This window comes from Podarcis raffonei, chromosome 4, assembly GCF_027172205.1.
Source record: "Podarcis raffonei isolate rPodRaf1 chromosome 4, rPodRaf1.pri, whole genome shotgun sequence".
NCBI lineage: Eukaryota > Metazoa > Chordata > Lepidosauria > Squamata > Lacertidae > Podarcis > Podarcis raffonei.
The window spans coordinates 66658720-66675753 of record NC_070605.1 but is presented as its reverse complement, the minus strand read 5'-3'; the positions used below and the strand labels follow the sequence as shown (position 1 = coordinate 66675753).

Genomic DNA, 17034 nt, shown 5'->3' with positions numbered 1-17034 from the left:
GTCATCATCTGCAGTGATCAAGGAGCCCAAGAAAGTAAAATCTCTCACTGCCTCCATTTCTTCCCCTTCTATTTGCCAGGAGGTGATGGGACCAGTGGCCATGATCTTCGTTTTTTTGATGTTGAGCTTCAGACCATATTTTGCTCTCTCCTCTTTTACCCTCATTAAAAGGTTCTTTAATTCCTCCTCACTTTCTGCCATCAAAGTTGTGTCATCTGCATATCTGAGGTTGTTGATATTTCTTCCGGCAATTAGGCACATACAATACAATACTAAGTGATATTTTTCTTTTACTAATGCCAGATTCCTACAGAAGATGCTTCCACACTGTGGAATAGCCACACTATGACCACTCACTTTTTCACAGGGCATCTATGTAACATCACCATCATGTTCTCCTCTTGGCATTTGGAACTTGCTGTTTTGAGAAAAGTAACTGTAAACTTCTCTCGGAGCTAACTCCACAATCTTTGGATCTTGACATTTGAACTGAAGTGTCTGATTAATCGTCAGCCACAATGTGTTAAATGCTTACTTACTTACTTATTCAAACCTTTATTAGGCATTATACAAATAAAACGATAAAAGAGAAAGTAACATATAAAAGCCTTGAGATATATACAGAAAGGCAGCAGTTGGCTACATACATATATATATATATACATATAAAATCAGTGGTTTTCCTTGCTAACCCGCTCCTTGGAGGGCTACTACCAAAAACTCGGCTACCCCCGCCGTTACCCTTTGGTCAACGTCGGATAGGCAGAATCCCACACATTCACCTTGTTGGAGCTCCAGACCACCCAAAAGAGGGGACAGCACGCGTTGACGGAGCGTACTGTACAATGGGCACTGAAAGAGAATGTGCTCTACCGTGTCCGGGACATTCATAAAACATCTGCAGAATCTCTTGTTTCTGGGGATGTTTTGATATCTTCCCCTGACAAATGCTGAGGGAAAAACATTCAAACGGGAGGGAGTTTTCAACATGGCGCCGAGGTAAGACACGCTTACCGGTGCTCTTCAGATTTCTTTTAATCTTCTTTTAATCCTCTATATTTTATCTTAACTGACCCAGTCAGTCTTTGAAGCTTTTTATAATTGCTGCTAGCTCATTCCCTCCCGGGCTTTAAGGCACTCCCTCCCAGTTTCTTGTTGACTCCGCGTGACAAACTTACTCCAAGGATTTTGAAGGACTTCTAATGGGCTCTTAACCCTAAAAACTACAAATTTATAAAACCACAAATTCCTCCCACCACCTCCAATTTCGTGGACCCCCAAACATCTCAGCTGTTTTTAACAAACTGAGAAGAAGGGGGGGGGATACTGCAAAGGAGTGCTCTAATTGGACCCAGTTTTTAAACTCCTCGCAGCAGCCCACCTAGGACGGAACGAAAATTGAACGAGATTGCGACCTGAGAACTTTAATACTTTAATACTTAATCACTCTGTTTAGAAGTCTGATCTCATTGATTTAAGAAGAATCTGCAATGAGAAGAGCCAAAAGACTCAGGTGTCTTGACACAGAAACTGACGCAGAGCCCTCTGGTTTCAAACAGAGTAATCTAGATAAGTATCTGCTACCTCAAAAACAGCATATATCTCCTCCCAAAAACTCCCTCAACTCTTTACATGGAAAGACAGTTGAAGAGATATCCCTAGGAATAAATGAGGACAAGGCCACTACTCCCATAACCGAGGCACAAGTACTAATTGATAGAAAGGTGGAGCTGCTGGAGGAATGCTGCCTACTGACTGCTCAAACAGTTCAAAAAATCTTTGAACAATTACAAAACATCTTCAAGAAGCTGGATAACCCAGATGAAAGGAGGCAACTCACTCCCTTTTTGCCATCCTTAACAAGCCCTGGAGATAAACAGAACAAATACAAATTTATACCTCTAAACCAGCTAAAAACCAGAGGAAGCCCCCCTCACTCAGTTAACTTGATACTGAGGCCATGTGAGATTGTTCTCCACATTTTTCCATACAGAGGGCCTCTACCTTACTGGGAGTCAGCCTTCTGGGCCAGACACCATCTAGATCTGCTCCTAGGCCTTGAGGGGGGAAGGATTGACTTAAAAGCAGCCAAGAGGCTCACTAACGATGGATATTCCAAAAAAGTACTACTAAGATTTGGTAGTCATAGAATCCCAACCAAAATCTTAAGGGAAAAGGCTCATTTAGCCCAGAAAGGAATTATTCCACATCGACACTTTGAAGATATATCACTCAGACCACTGATCGCATCTAAAAGACAGAACAAGATGAACAAGGCCATTCCAACAGAAGCCGATATCTGCCCTACTCCCGTGGAAGAACCCAGTAGATGGGAGAAATCGCTGCCAGCTACCCCGGAAATCACGCAAGAAAAATCCAAGTTCCCAAACCATGCGATTGTAGCATCAATCAACAGCCTCGCCCTTGACACAACAGACTGGACAGTCCCAGAAGAAGAAGATCTGCTGAGTAACTTTACCAACTTACCAGATAAAGAACAAATAAGCATACTCAGTAAACTGACGAAACTACAGGCCAGATTGACCGAAATTCACCAACAAGGTCAACAAAATGCAGTAGAAACAATACACAATCAAACTTCACACCTACCAGCCCTCTCCCCAAAATGCATAGTCAAAAAGAGAGCTACTAATGGAACTTTCAAATGTATAGATGCAGAGCTCCAAATCCAGCCTCCTTTAAAATATGAAATGACAAGGAAAAACTCCAGCAATGAGACCACAAATTCCTGGCTGAGATATCAAATACTAGCTCCAAACGAAATAGGTACCCCTTATTTAAGTACTACAAAGGGTTCTAACATTGCCGAACAAAAGATGACCTCCAACAGACCTGACACACTGAGCTCAACATCAAATGAAATCAAAGAAATGGAAGTAGAGACCGAAAACAATCCTACTGTCCATAATAGTCCACCAACTACAGAAATTTCTCAGGAGCAAGGAACAGCTAAGGAAGAAAATCAAGAAAGGGAGGAAATTCTAATTTCCCGCACTTTAAAAAAGAATCTAAAAGATCCATCATTATGTTCCCCACCGAAAGTAGCGACAAATGGCTGTATCGGCACAAGACAAAATCCCTCGCTGGACTCAATAACAGAATTAGAATGACTAAAAGCTGTCAACCAGCCACCAACTCAAAAACGGATCCTACGCTTGCTGTCCTGGAATATTGCAGGGTGGGGAAACAAAGACGGAGACCCAGACCTAATGAACTTCTTCAAAGATTTTGAATTAATACTTCTACAAGAAACATGGTCAACTAGAGATATTAAAATCAATGGATTCTCCTCCTATATGAAACCCGCATTGAAAACGAACACGAAGGGCCGGCCGAAAGCAGGGTTCTGTTGTATGATCAAAGACAACTTAGGGTTTGAAATCAAGCAGTTAGAAAAATGCTTGCCACTTGCACAAGCCCTACTTTTAACCCAAAAAGACGATACTTTGCTACTTGTAAATGTCTATATCCCCCCATCCAAAAACAACAGCAACAGTGAAAATTGGTCACAACTAACCTTTTATATAGAAAATTTGACCGATAAATACCCAAACACCTCATTGATAATAGCAGGTGATTTTAATGCCAGAGTGGGAACCAACAATGAACAACTATGTAGCAAACTAAATTGGAATACTGATAATGATATCGCACATGCCCTGAAAATAGGACGATTCTCCAGAGATAGGGTTGTAAACACCGAAGGCTTACGCCTACTTGAATTATGTAACAACTTTAATTTGCAGATTGTGAACGGTGTTAAATGCACCTGAGCCAATGATGAAACAGAATATAGTTTTCTAAGGTCACAAGTGGGGGGCTCCCTACTTGCCTCGTTGTTGAACTAGCCAGCCCCCCACCCCCAGTAAGGCTCGTTGCCACCTCCACCTCCTCCACCTCCCTCTGAGAAGGACTGCGGCTGCAATCTTCACCCCACTGACTTGGGAGTAAGCGCCACTGAATTCAGTAACACTTGCTTCTGAATAGATAGGCTTAGGATTGTGTTGTGAGACATTATTATTACCATTCTGTCACAATTCCAAAAACTAAAAGTTGCTGCTGCAAACTGCTCATGTCAGGACAAGGCTTAACATCTTTATAATCCTATTGAACTGTGTCCTTTAATTTCTAGGAGAGAGGTCAAATAGAAAATCATATTTTCAGGGAGAGTTGGTGCTATGGCCCAGAAGGGCTTTGGTTCAATGATGATGAATTAGAACGGTCCATTTAATGCAGCAGCCTCATATAGGAAAAATGAAATTGTGGTTTGAAGTTGTGCAGTTTTCGTATTACATACAAGCTATAGTAGAAGTATAGTACCTTCATTATACACCTTTAAGTGGTTGATTTGATTGACATCCTATGCCCTTTTAAAATGTGGTTTTTTTGAGGGGGTTGTTATTGGGTTGTTGTTTTTATTTTGATTATATATTTTGTGGTTTTATATTCTGATTTTGTTCTGTGAACCACCCTGAGACCTCCAGGTATATGGCAGTATATAAATTCAAATAATAATAATAATAATGCATACTGCATTTTCGTCAGTGAACACACGTACACACACATGGAGAAACAGTAGTACTAAAATATAAGATTTCAGAGATTTATAGAGTTATTACTTCTCTCAAAGTATGGTTGCATTTTCCCAGGTCTGAGGTTAACATAGAAAGACTCAGAGAACCACATTTGGCCCCTGCACTAGGTTTCTCACCCCTGAATTGGCTCCAAAGGTGTCAGTCCACTCATGGAAGTGTGGAAGATCATCTTTAAAGTACAACTGGCGTGTATATAACTTGGGATAGTTGTGTTTTTTTCATGCTACTTCACTGTTGTTGATGTAGTTGTTGTGATACAGTGACTGCTTACCAAAGCGAAGGCATTCAATTTTAAAAGTAAAATGCCTGGCTTCTGTCTTTACCTGCTGTGATGTGGATCAAAGGGAGATGTAACCAGGGTGGCAGATTTATATGTGTGCGCGAGTGCACACACAAATAAGTGCTTATAAGCTTAACCACATACAGGTAAGTACACATATAACTTTTAAAAAATAAAAGTAGCATTCAAGGCTGTTTGTATCCTCACAGAAGTCACGTGACATTTCAAAAACATGTTACTTCTTTCTCATGCCAATGTCCAGTTCCGCTGTGAGCATCTCCTTGATTTCTTTTTAAAAGAACAAATATCCTTGCCTATTTAACAACCCCCCCCCCAAATCTTCATTGCAAGGCTACCCTCTTTATTCATTATGTTTGTATAATTATCAGCCAGTGTCTCTACAGCAGTAAGTAGAGGTTGCTCCACCAAAATAATCTCTGCAGAAAATGCCTGCCAGTCATGCACGGTCGCTCTACTGCCCAGCTGGTGCTGACAACATGAACATTCCTTGGGACAAATCCAGTACTTGAAGAAGAGAAGCAAGAACAGCACCAGGCCAGGAACTTCAATCTTGTGGTTCATCCAGAAGTCCTCCCTTAAGCCCAGTACAGCCACAGATCCACTTCTGCCCTAAGCGTGGGAGCCACAACAAAGGGAATTTCTGTCTTTCGAGAGTTTAGCATTCTAGTTCAGTCACCAGCATGCAACAGAACTGCAGCAGTTTGCCCCAAATGAGAAATTATATGTGCGGATATGTGTGCTTTCATTTGTAGGACATGGGTGCTTTGTTGGAGAAACATTAGAGGGATTTCTAATGTCGTCATATCAACACCAGAGTGCTGCAAATTACTGCAGAATACAGAATACTGGAATTTTGCACATGACAGCTTCAAGGAGAGAAAGTTGCTGACTCTTTCTAGCGAATGAAATCTTCTGCTTACAGTACAACAGAAGGGGGGTAGACTGTACTCAGTAGGTCACTACTTTCTTAAGGATAGTTTCTCCTTCAGGTCCCCAAAATATCAGAAGCCTGGTCCACAGTAACTCATAGAATCATAAAGTTGGGAGGGACCCCGAGGATCATCTAGTCCAACCCCCTGCAATGCAGGAATATGCAGCTGCCCCTTACGGGGATCAAACCTGCAACCTTGGCATTATCAGCACCACGTTGTAACAAGTTGAGCTTTTCAAGTTAATGCTGTTAACGATAGGAATTTTGGTGCAACTGTCCCTGTCCTGTGGAACAACACTCCTGTTGAGATACAACAGGTACTTTCCAGAAACAAAAACATACTCGTTTCAATTAGCTTTTCCAGCTTTGGTGCTTGTCTTGTATTGCTTTTAAATCTGGGTTATTTTTGTACAGTTCTAAAACTATTTTTAATTGTTCTATGATATTTTTGTGTCAGCACCTACATAACATGTGATTCATAAATGTATTACTAATATTAATGATAAAAATGAAATGGAAAGTTAAATTGTTTTATTAGCAGCTCCAGATATTGGATGAACTATGGGTCTCCACAACAGCTATTTTCTATCACATTCACTACAGTTAGATTATACAGCCTTGCAGATGAAATTCCTTTCAGTCAAAGACATCTTATGCTTCCCAATCCTGCCACGCTTTGCAGGGACAGGAATGCACACAGTTAATTCTGTCACAATATTTTGATCTTTGGCTGATGTTTTCTTCTGGGACAGTGCTATGGATTTGACATTGCCCATCAGATATGTGTGACTATGATGTAGTCATTAAGTTTTATGTAAGCATCTACTAAAATCCAATTTTAAAATCCCCTGGCTTTTGCCAAAGGTAGTTCATAGATTTGGACTGAAATAAAGCAAATATTTAGCTGTCAGACTTTAGTGGAAAATTCTGTTTCCTTGTTGTTGTTATTATTATCATCATGCATTTTAAATGACTTCCTTTTATCTAAAATGTATCGGTTACTAGGGAAATAAAATTCAATAGTTACTTGTAAAAAAACCCCCCAACCTCCCCTCTTTATTTGTTTTTAGTGGCCGTGTTCTTAGAATAGCTCATTTTTCTTTGTTTTGCTGGTGAGTATAAAGCACATGAAAAATGAAACTAAATCCATCAACAAAGGGACTTTAATTGCAAGCAGTATAATTTGTTTAATACATTTTTTCCCCAAAGGAGACTAAGACAACTTCCATTTTAAAAATACTTCTAATACTAGCATAATCCTATGTATGCCCTGAGAACTTATTCCCAAAGTAATAATCACAACAGGACTCTCACTGGGACACCTTTTCATGAAAGGCATTTACTATGGTGCCAGAAATGTGAGATCTCTTGCACTGAAGAGGATGAGTTGGAAGATGTAGCCTTGTGGATTTTATGTCTTTACTGTGCCAGTAAATAGGTGACATCTTGTTTTGCTTGCCGGTGGATTTGTGGCTTTATATTATGCTTTATTGTCTTATTTTCTAAATGGCAGGTTCCAAGTCTCAAGTTATGCTTATGAATGTCTGATGCCATGTTGTGTTCTCATAATGGCTAATGAGGGTTTGTCACTAGAGAATCATTTAGAAGCCTAACCCAATAGATAAGTAGCTGCGATTGCATTGGTGTCCATTTTTGCAGAGGTTATGCAACACTAGACTTCATAGCCCATATTTGTACCATGGCTGGTATGTGTGTGGCATAACTTGGGATGTGGTGGTTGATTGGCCACCTCAGTGCTTCTTGGCTGGCTTTAAAATTACTGTGCCTTTGTTGTATTCTAGTTCAGGCTTCCTCAACCTCGGCCCTCCAGATGTTGTGAGACTACAATTCCCATCATCCCTGACTACTGGTCCTGCTAGCTAGGGAACATGTTTTGTAGGCCAAAACATCTGGAGGGCCAAGGTTGAGGAAGCCTGGTCTAGTTCATTCTAGATCAGTCTGTGGGATACTGCACAACTATCCAACACTAGTTTGCAGCCTTACTAGTTTGTACTGGAGAGTACTAGATTGCAGCCTTAGAAGGTTTTCCCATTTTCACTATAAAATATTGCAGATTTTTTTAGTCTGTGAAAGTCTGCATCATCTACCTGATTCAACCATTTTGAGAATGTAATTTTGGAGCATTTACTAGTGTTTGGATGCTTGGCTGAGGGTCCAAACAAAACCCAGAATTACTGGATTTTGTTTTTCTTTCTCCCAGTGATCAAGGGGCAGCTGCATGATGGTCACTGGATTACCTACAGCAGTTTTTTTCTCAAAACAGCTCCATTTTTTTCTTGCATGTCATGGTTAAATCTATGCTGTAAGCGCAAATAGTGGAAGCTGTAATCAAAGTCTTAACAACTGAAGTAGGAACCCAGCTCAGAAATGCCTGTCAGCAAGATGAGTGAAAAATGAATAGCAAAGAAGATTTAAGTAGGCATCTGAAGTGTCTACAAGGGCACAAACACTTGGCAATTTTCCTGATTCAAACGCTCTGATTATGTCTTATGGCACATAACTGTGCTACATGACTTAGGTGCCCTGCTCTCAGCGGTGGCTAAACACAATGGAATTAATCACCACTTCCTTTAATAACATTTGCATGTTGCTCTCTATGGCACAGCATTCATCACATGCACTTAAGTCTTATCTCTGCCAGTCTGGGATGCCTAGCAGCATTTACAGATCCATTTTCATTGCTGTAAAAAATTAAACAGTTTTGTAAGTAGGAATGAGAGTATGTGGAATATCTGGCATGACAGTGTGCTGAATGGTTAAGGGGGAATAGAGGAAGGTTATTTATCTATCTTATGGTACATGGCCAACCCTTAATAACACTCAGTATCTTTTTGTTTTTCACTTAACATAGGTGAACAGGGCTGCCAACATGGTGCCAACTTATAGATGTCCCTTGTATGTGTTTGAGTGTGATACATACACACTTGTCATTTATCTACTAGCTTTAAAAAAAGGATAGCTTCATTTTTCTGTTTCTACTTCTTAAACCTTCTCCTGCTGTTGTCAACAACAACGAAAAGCAGTGCCAAAAATAGGTTTCTGACTAAGCCATACTCAGAGCTGATTCATTGAAATCAATGGAATTTAATTGTTAACGTCATTCATTTCAATAGAATTATTATGAGTAGGGTTTAGTTGGATACAGCCCAATAAACTTATTGAGGGAGAGAGAGAGTCTGCTCAACCTGGAAAGCAATATATCTTGATTGTATTTCAAAGAGGGAAAAAACCATAGGTTTTTCTTCAAGATGCCTGCCTATGATAGAACTTATTATCAGTCTGGTGTGGCTGTTCTCTGTCTCTAGCATAGCAAAACTGTACGGCTTAAATGTTGCAGTACTTGGAGACTGAGGATAGTTAAGTTTAAGCAAACCAGTCTTTTATCGTGTCTTATACTTTGATCCTACTCAGTTATCTGTTTTCTTTCCTGTGCTTTCTGTATATTAATCCCCTTAGCCTGCCTTGCAAGTCTCCTTTGTAGTATCATTTTCACTATAATTTCACTATTTTTCATAGTTAAATTGATTAGGCAGGGGAATGGAAGGTCCCCTGTGTCCTGTGAGGTCATTAGTTTCTCATGAAAACAGAGATCACTATTAATTAAACAGCAACAAATAAAACAATCCAAAGCACAGAAGAGGAAATAGTTTTTAAACTTTCACCATGTTTTGGACAAAGATGTGCAATACCCTTGTATATTCTTGCATTATTTGCTGCATATGTGTAGATATGTATTAGAAGAGTTTTAGCATAGCCAATGAAATAGTGCCCTTTCTTTAAATTGTTTAAGGATTTATCCGCTATACATCTGCATCTTCCTATCGCTAATGCAGTGTCTCTGCAGTGTCTGTATAGCATCAAGCTTTGTGACGTGTGAACGATCAGTCAGTGTATCCCCACCCGGAGCATGTGTTTACTAGATCAGTAAGCCCTAGGCTCAGACTGTGTGATCAATATACTGTTTGCTTATACTGGAAGACCTGGGTAAATTATGTGCTATGATAACACTTCATCATCAAGTGGCAGCTGTTCAGACCATTTGCGTTTCGACTTCTTGTTTTGGTCTTTTTTTATACCAGCCAGCAGATATTGCTAACTTGCCTTTTCAGAAGAGTGTCTTAGTGCCACGCATTGCTGCTGAAGGATATTTCTTTTGAGCATGAACAAAGCTTGCATAGTTAGCCAATAAGGGCGTGTGTTGTGAATTTTAATCCTCAATAGCTTTTCATTCAGAGTCATAAATAGATTTTTTCCATAGCTATCACAACAGCCACTCCTCTCACCAACTCCTGATGTTTTATTGTTTGAATGCAAGCCCTGTTTAAGGAAGTTTTTAATGTTTAACAGACTGTTGTATTTTAATATTCTGTTGGAAGCTACCCAGAGTGGCTGGGGAAACCCAGCCAGTTAGGCGGGGTATAAATAATATAATATTATTATTATTATTATTATTATTATTATTATTATTATTATTATTATTATATTTTAGTTAGTGTGTGCATATATGGCGTGAAACCTTTCTATATCAAAATGTAGGACAGAGGAGCCATGGAGCCAACTTTTGAGGATTGCTGTTAAAGAAAGAGAAACATTGGCAGGTGAGAAGATGATATTGCTTGTAGTGGTCATGGTGTAAGCACCGTCTCCTTCATAATGCCACAATTTTAAAATAGGAATTGAGAAATCTTTGGCTAAAGATCGTATTAGATTATATTTGATGCAACAAGGTGCATTTGAGACAAAGAAGCAACAGCTGCATTGTCAGGTTGGAATTGAATGCAACACTCAGGCTGCTGTCAGACAGAGGTTAGGGGTGCTTAGGCCCATTGACATCAATACTTGCCAATTGCAGCCTTAGGTTTTCTGTCTGAGTGAGAAGCTATTGTGGAGATTATAACTGGGGCTATTATTTTCTCCTCTGCCATTGAACCGTTTCTAGTTCTCCAAAAACCATGTTTCTTTTTGAAATTCCTCACTGATAAAGGTGGCTGGAATTCATTTTTAGTCTTCCGTTTCAATTGAAACGAGCAAAGCCACTGCCACGTTGACAATACAGCATTAATGTTTTAATGCAGAGAGGTGAGGAGGGCAATTTATGCATTTAGCACCCCGTGTGGGGTCAGGGTTTGCAGCTATTGCTAACGGACCACTGCTCAATAGCATGCATGTTAAGGGCTCATCTGCCTTTGTCAGAGTATATAGCCTTAAAATTTGTCAGTGTTTATAGGATTACGTTTGGAACTGTTTGTCCTGGGCTTTCACAAATACGGGTTGTTTTGGTTTGCCTCGCAGTTAGCCAGAGTAACCATTAACATGACTAAGCTGTGTTGCCAGTAAGAGTATAAGAAAAAAGAAAACGAACAGCCTGAAATTATCCAGTTACCTAGTTGTTGTTTTTAAGATAAAATGTTCTTTCCCATCATAAGATAAAAGTTTTCCGTGGAGCCTATTTTTCATCAACATTTCATCATAGTGTTATTCTGTAGAGTACAGAAAATAAAATGGGTGGGTGAAAGAACAAGCCTCACAAACAAAATAAAAGAGGGGAGAAAAAAGTCCGTTAACAACGAAGCAGCTGGACTAGAACCTGAGAGGCCCAGGGTTCAAATGCACACTTAGTCAGGAAGCTCCCTGGGTGACCTTCAGCCAGTTACCTACTCTCAGCACAGGGGTTTGTGAGGATAAAGTGGGACAGGAGGAGGACCCTGTACCCTACCTTGGAGAAAAGATGCAATATACATGTAATCATAAATAAAATGTAGAACAAATCACAAAAAAGAATAAAAGGAATAACAGAGATCTACTTAATGCAGAATGGTGGCAAACACCATAAGCAGTTCCTCAGTATTACAAGTAGAATACAAATACACAAACCAAGATGGTTGTTTCATTGGTCAAAAAACACATTATAGTAGTTCAAAATAACTGTAGACAAGCGGTGGGCAGAAGTTGGATTGGGATCTACTTTAAATAGATCTATGCATTTTGTTGTTGCTTTTTATTATTATATATTATTTTTTCTTGCTATTGGCCTGATTTTTTTCTGTCGCTGCTTCTATAGAATAGCACTACAAAATTTATTTGATTGATTAGGGTTGTAGCCTGCCACGCTTCAAGGACTTGGGAGCAGATTAACAGTGCATTGAGATAATGGTGGTGAGCAAGATTTCGTTCCAAATGGTATAAAATCTAAAGGGCAGATGGGAACAGAATATAAAGATGCAAGATTCTTAGGAAATAAGGGATACATTTATATGACGCCTTGGGCTCTAAAGTTCTGCATTAAGAAGCATCCTTTTAAGTAAGAAACATCTGACAATTCTAGTATCTGTGAGGGTGGAGAAGCTTTCGCAGCAAAAATGATTTGTGCTTAGTGCCTTGAGGGTAGGCAGAATGTTCTCGGCATTGTGCTAAACCACTCCTGGTTTACAAAGAGTGCTTCTCTCCCTCTCTCTCTCTCTCTCTCTCTCCCTCTCTCTCTCCCCCCTACCGACATCTGCGCAGTTAAGATTAGGCTGTCAGAGTACATCTAAATCAGCTTTGATTTTAATTCTGTGTGTCTTTCTTAATACAGATTTCTATTTCCGTCGTTGTATAGCGCTGAATAACTAGTTCCTTTTAAAATATGGCTCAGATTAAAAGCCCACAAAGTGGGGTGTGTGGTTGTGTGTGCATGTGCAGGGCTTTGTGGTGGTGCTTCAATACAATCTATGGACCTATCACAAATGGTATGTTTGCATTGGCTGGCTTTAAGAGTTTGCAAGGCAGAACGTATTTGATTCTTTCAGTTGCACTGAAGCTTTCCAAGCCCAAGACTGCATCGCTTTTATCATGAGTTATTTTTAGGGCACCTCAATTTGGGGCTCTTGTTGAGTGTAAACAGTGCAGCTGCTTCCCTGTGTCACATGACGCCATTGCATGAAGCTTTGTTTAAAAGTATGAAATGAACAGCCTGAATTCTTGCTCTGCTTCTAGCAGCCCCCCCCCCCCCCGTAGTAGCTTCAGTCCTTAAATTATCTTTGTTTATGGCTATCTTTAAGCTCCCCAGGACTCTTCAAGTAACACTCAAGAGATGTACGTTCTGTATATGCCTATATTCTATACACACATATGCCCAGGATACAGAACCATAGGACTTCTTGTCCCCAAAGGGTGGAAACACTTAATGTTCCATTTTGGTGACAGGTGGTCTTAGAAAGAGAGAAAGAAAGAGAAAGTTGCAGTTATTATTTTAAGCAAGCGATTTATGCCGTGCTTAAAACATGTCTCTCTTTTGCAGGCCAGTAGTGTTGATGTGGATGTTTTGGGCTGCCCAGAGATTAATTGGATGCCCGTGACAGCTATGTAAACTACAGTTCTGCAAAGCCTCGGAAACCCTGCAAAATGGAGGAACTATATAAGGACACGCAAAACCTGCCTATGGATGTTACCACCTCACCCTCAGCTATGGCAAACAACAAGCTAGAGAATGGAGTTGCCCAGCTGATAACGGCAGAAGCCTGGAATATCAATTCAGCAGACTTGATGAAGAAAGCACTTTCGCCGCTGGTGACTGTCCCCGCTCCATCAATATTGACACCGCCAGCAGAATCCCAAAGTGGGGTCGCTCTCAAGGTAGCTGCCACAGTGCTTCAGCCCATTTGCTTAGGAGACAGCCCCGTGGTTCTCCCAATACATCTCCAAGTAGCAGGAAGCACAGCCCCTCAGATTGCTCCGAATGGCAACACTCCCTACGTCATGACCACTCAAGGCCCAGTGCCACTGCCTGTCCTCTTAGAGCAACACGTGTTCCAGCATTTAAACTCCCCACTGGTGTTACCGCAGAGTTCTCCCTGTGCAGCCAACTCCATTCACAGCAACCTCTTTCAGGGCTCTTCTGCTCCGTTGGGACAGCCGCAACTGTTGGATCAGAAACCATCAAATACAGCTCAGGAGTCTGTCTTGCCTCCTGTGTTTCAGACACCAGGATTTGCTGCCGTTTTGCAGGATCTCTTTCCCACACAAGGCGCCTTAGGTCCTTCGCCCTATCAGCCACCTCCAGACTGCTCTTCTGTCCCCCCACCACAGCCCTTCAGCTCCCCGTTATCTCCCCTGGTTCCGCCAGCCACACTCTTGGTACCGTACCCTGTGATCGTTCCTCTGCCAGTCCCAGTTCCTATTCCGATCCCCATTCCCATCCCCGTGCCCCACGGTGCTGAGTCTAAGGCCAACATGGACTGCCCGAAACCAGCTGCTTCATTCGTCTTGCATTCCTGCAAAGGCACCCAGACTCCCTTAGAGAAAGAAGAAACCAAACCATTCGATTTCATCCACCACAGAGAGCTTTCCCAGCTGAACCGGCACACTGTCATCAAGATGAGTAATGAGAATGAGGTCCTCGATCTGTCCATGAAAACAGCCCCTTTGCTTAAGGAAGGCGAGGACAATTCCCAGCTCTCACTGGAGGGCGGCGCTTTGGACCTCTCGATTACTTCCTGTCGGAAGGCTAGCAGCACCGAAGCAAGCAATAACGGCACCCGATCTGGATCCGCGATGGATGGCGCTTCTCATTCTGCAGCGGATAAGCTTTCCGGTGCGGCTTTGCCCTTTGCTCCTTCCAAACTGCACGAGGCTCCGGGAAAGGTGGAAAGCAGAGTGATCAGTAGCGGCTCGTCTGAACTCCTGAGACAGCAGCCCAAATGGCTGGTGGACCAGACCAGTATAGCACCCTGCGAGCCGCCCACTGGCAATAACATTGAGATTGTGAGCACGTCACAGACGGCCAAAGTGATTGTCTCTGTCAAAGATGCGGTGCCTACCATTTTCTGCGGCAAGATAAAGGGCCTCTCGGGGGTTTCGACGAAAAACTTTTCCTTCAAAAGGGACATGCCCCAGGACTCGGTGTTGCAGTGTTATGACGTGAAGAACCAGCCGGAAGCCCGGGATAATGCAGAGGCCCTTAGGAAACCTATAAAAAACAGGAGTGTCAAGTTAAAGAAAATGAGCTCGCAGGAAATACACATTCTCCCAATCAAAAAGCAGCGGCTCGCGGCCTTTTTTCCAAGAAAGTAATTTATGAGGTTTTAGAATGTTTTAAGGTATAATTATTATAAATAAAGAGATGCACTTCATTTTTAATTGCATTAAAATGTTAAGCTATCCTTTAAGTTATTTTGAGGCAGAGGACTGTGGAGTGGGGAGGGGAAGGGAAGGGGGTGGAGCAGCTTGGGTGGGGGGAAGACAGCTGGAGAGAACTGGCTACGTCTTCCCTGTACAATGGGCCCCCTCCCACCTGGTTGCGTTCTAAAATTTTCATGAAAACTAAATAAAAAGCAGCATATTTTTCAAGTGGATTGCACCTTTGCAGCTTTAATGGGATACAGTGGGTGAATGAGCCAGAGGGGTAAGAGCTATTTTCACTGCCATGAAGTGCTTTGATGATGTAATTCTGAACAATGGTGGGTAGAATGGAACTTTCGGAATAAATATTTGTATGTGCTAGTTTGGTTGCGGTATTTTGTACTTTTTTACATATGATTTGCACTCTGGGTCCAAAAAGGTTTGGTACAAGTCTGGAAACTTGTATAGCTGTTGACTTGTCGTGTTCTTGAGCTGTTGAAATAATCCAAGCTCATTACCCAGTTTTACCCTTGGCACTCTTCATCACATTTTTAGCAATGATGCGTTTTGAACTATGCGGACTGAAACAAGATGAATGTTAATATTATAGCAAAACTACATTTGCATAGTCCAACAAGTATATCCATCCGTTCTATATAAAAAAAGCTAACTTCTATTTGAAAGTGGGTGAGGGCAAGTTGCATCTCCCACCCTCTGAGTAGTAATATAGACCAAGGTTGAACAGGCATCAGGTTGTTAGGGATACTTGGGGGTTTTTTCCTCCCAGTTCCCTGGAATCCACTGACTAGAATTAGATGCACAATAATGGCCCTGGGGTGGGGGTGGGGTGGGGATCTTCTATACACTTAGAAGTACGGAAGCTAACAATTTCCACTTTTCTCTGTTTCTTACCTCTCCAAACTTTAAGTTGGCTTTGCCACATTTCTACATCCGTTTGGTTGTTAAAAGTTCTCTTGAATTTTGCCATCATTTTAGTGTGCATTTCTCCTAATGTACACATTTATGTGCAAGTCTGCCCAATGACAGACAATTTGTATTTCATTAACCATACAGGGATGAGGGTGGCGCTATGGTCTAAACCACAGAGCCTAGGGCTTGCTGATCAGAAGGTCGGCGGTTCAAATCCCCACGATGGGGTGAGTTCCTGTTGCTTGGTCCCGACCTTCTGCCCACCTAGCAGTTCGAAAGCACATCAAAGTGCAAGTAGATAAATAGGTATCGCTCCGGCAGGAAGGTAAACGGCGTTTCCGTGCGCTGCTCTGGTTCGCCAGAAGCAGCTTAGTCATTCTGGTCACATGACCCAGAAGCTGTACGCCGGCTCCCTCGGCCAATAAAGCGAGATGAGCGTCGCAACCCCAGAGTCGGCCACGACTAGACCTAACGGTCAGGGGTCCCTTTACCTTTAACTATACAAAAGCTAGCTATACAAATATGGAAAAACATAAAATAAAAAGTCTCCTAGGTCTATGTGGGGACTAGACAGGGGGAGTGCAACTACATTGGTTATATCGGACCTTCCAAGCAGCTTCAGTGCCTTTATTCTTAAAGCTTGTGTTGTCTCTGAATAGGGATTTCGGGGATTGTGGTGCTTTGTGGTTTTTCCAGGATGACATGTTTCAGAAGGTGGTATTGGTCGGGGCTTGTGATCGATGACTTGGTCACTGACTTAGTGTCTTGCAGGGTTCCATTTTATCCCCTAGTGCTTTTTAAAAATGTGTACTCCACATCACTGAGTAGAGATGCCTGGTGTTATGGAGTGGGTGGCTGTCAGGATGTGGATGATGCCAGGCTCTGTCTTCTCTTTTGTTATCTCATTCTGTGGAGGTTGTGGAAGCTCTGAATCTGTTTGCAGTCAGTGATGGACAGGATGACCACACCAGGGATAGAATTGTCAGCCTACTCCAAATTAGGTTGCCCTTAAAATTTCATGTTTGCAGACTGGTAGAGCTCTTAGGTTTCTTCTAGATGCTCACATGGTGATCATAGCTCAAGAGTGCTTTTGTTGTATCAGCTGCTGTGTCCTTTTCTGGTGCAGTCAGACCACA

General features: G+C 41.7%; 1 protein-coding gene across 4 annotated transcripts in view; it reads left to right on the top strand.

Moving 5' to 3' along the window:
• The window catches only part of RAI2 (retinoic acid induced 2), a 100294-nt gene extending 84945 nt beyond the window's left edge, over positions 1-15349 (top strand). For 3 of the 4 annotated variants that reach the window (XM_053387124.1, XM_053387123.1, XM_053387127.1), the window contains one exon: positions 13149-15349. In XM_053387124.1, coding sequence (XP_053243099.1) covers positions 13253-14920 — 1668 coding nt within the window. In that variant the 5' untranslated portion in view covers positions 13149-13252 and the 3' untranslated portion in view covers positions 14921-15349. Of the gene's footprint in view, positions 1-10405; positions 10468-13148 lie in introns of all 4 variants that reach the window. The other variant, XM_053387125.1, reaches the window with a different exon arrangement.
• The last annotated feature ends 1685 nt before the right edge of the window (positions 15350-17034 follow it).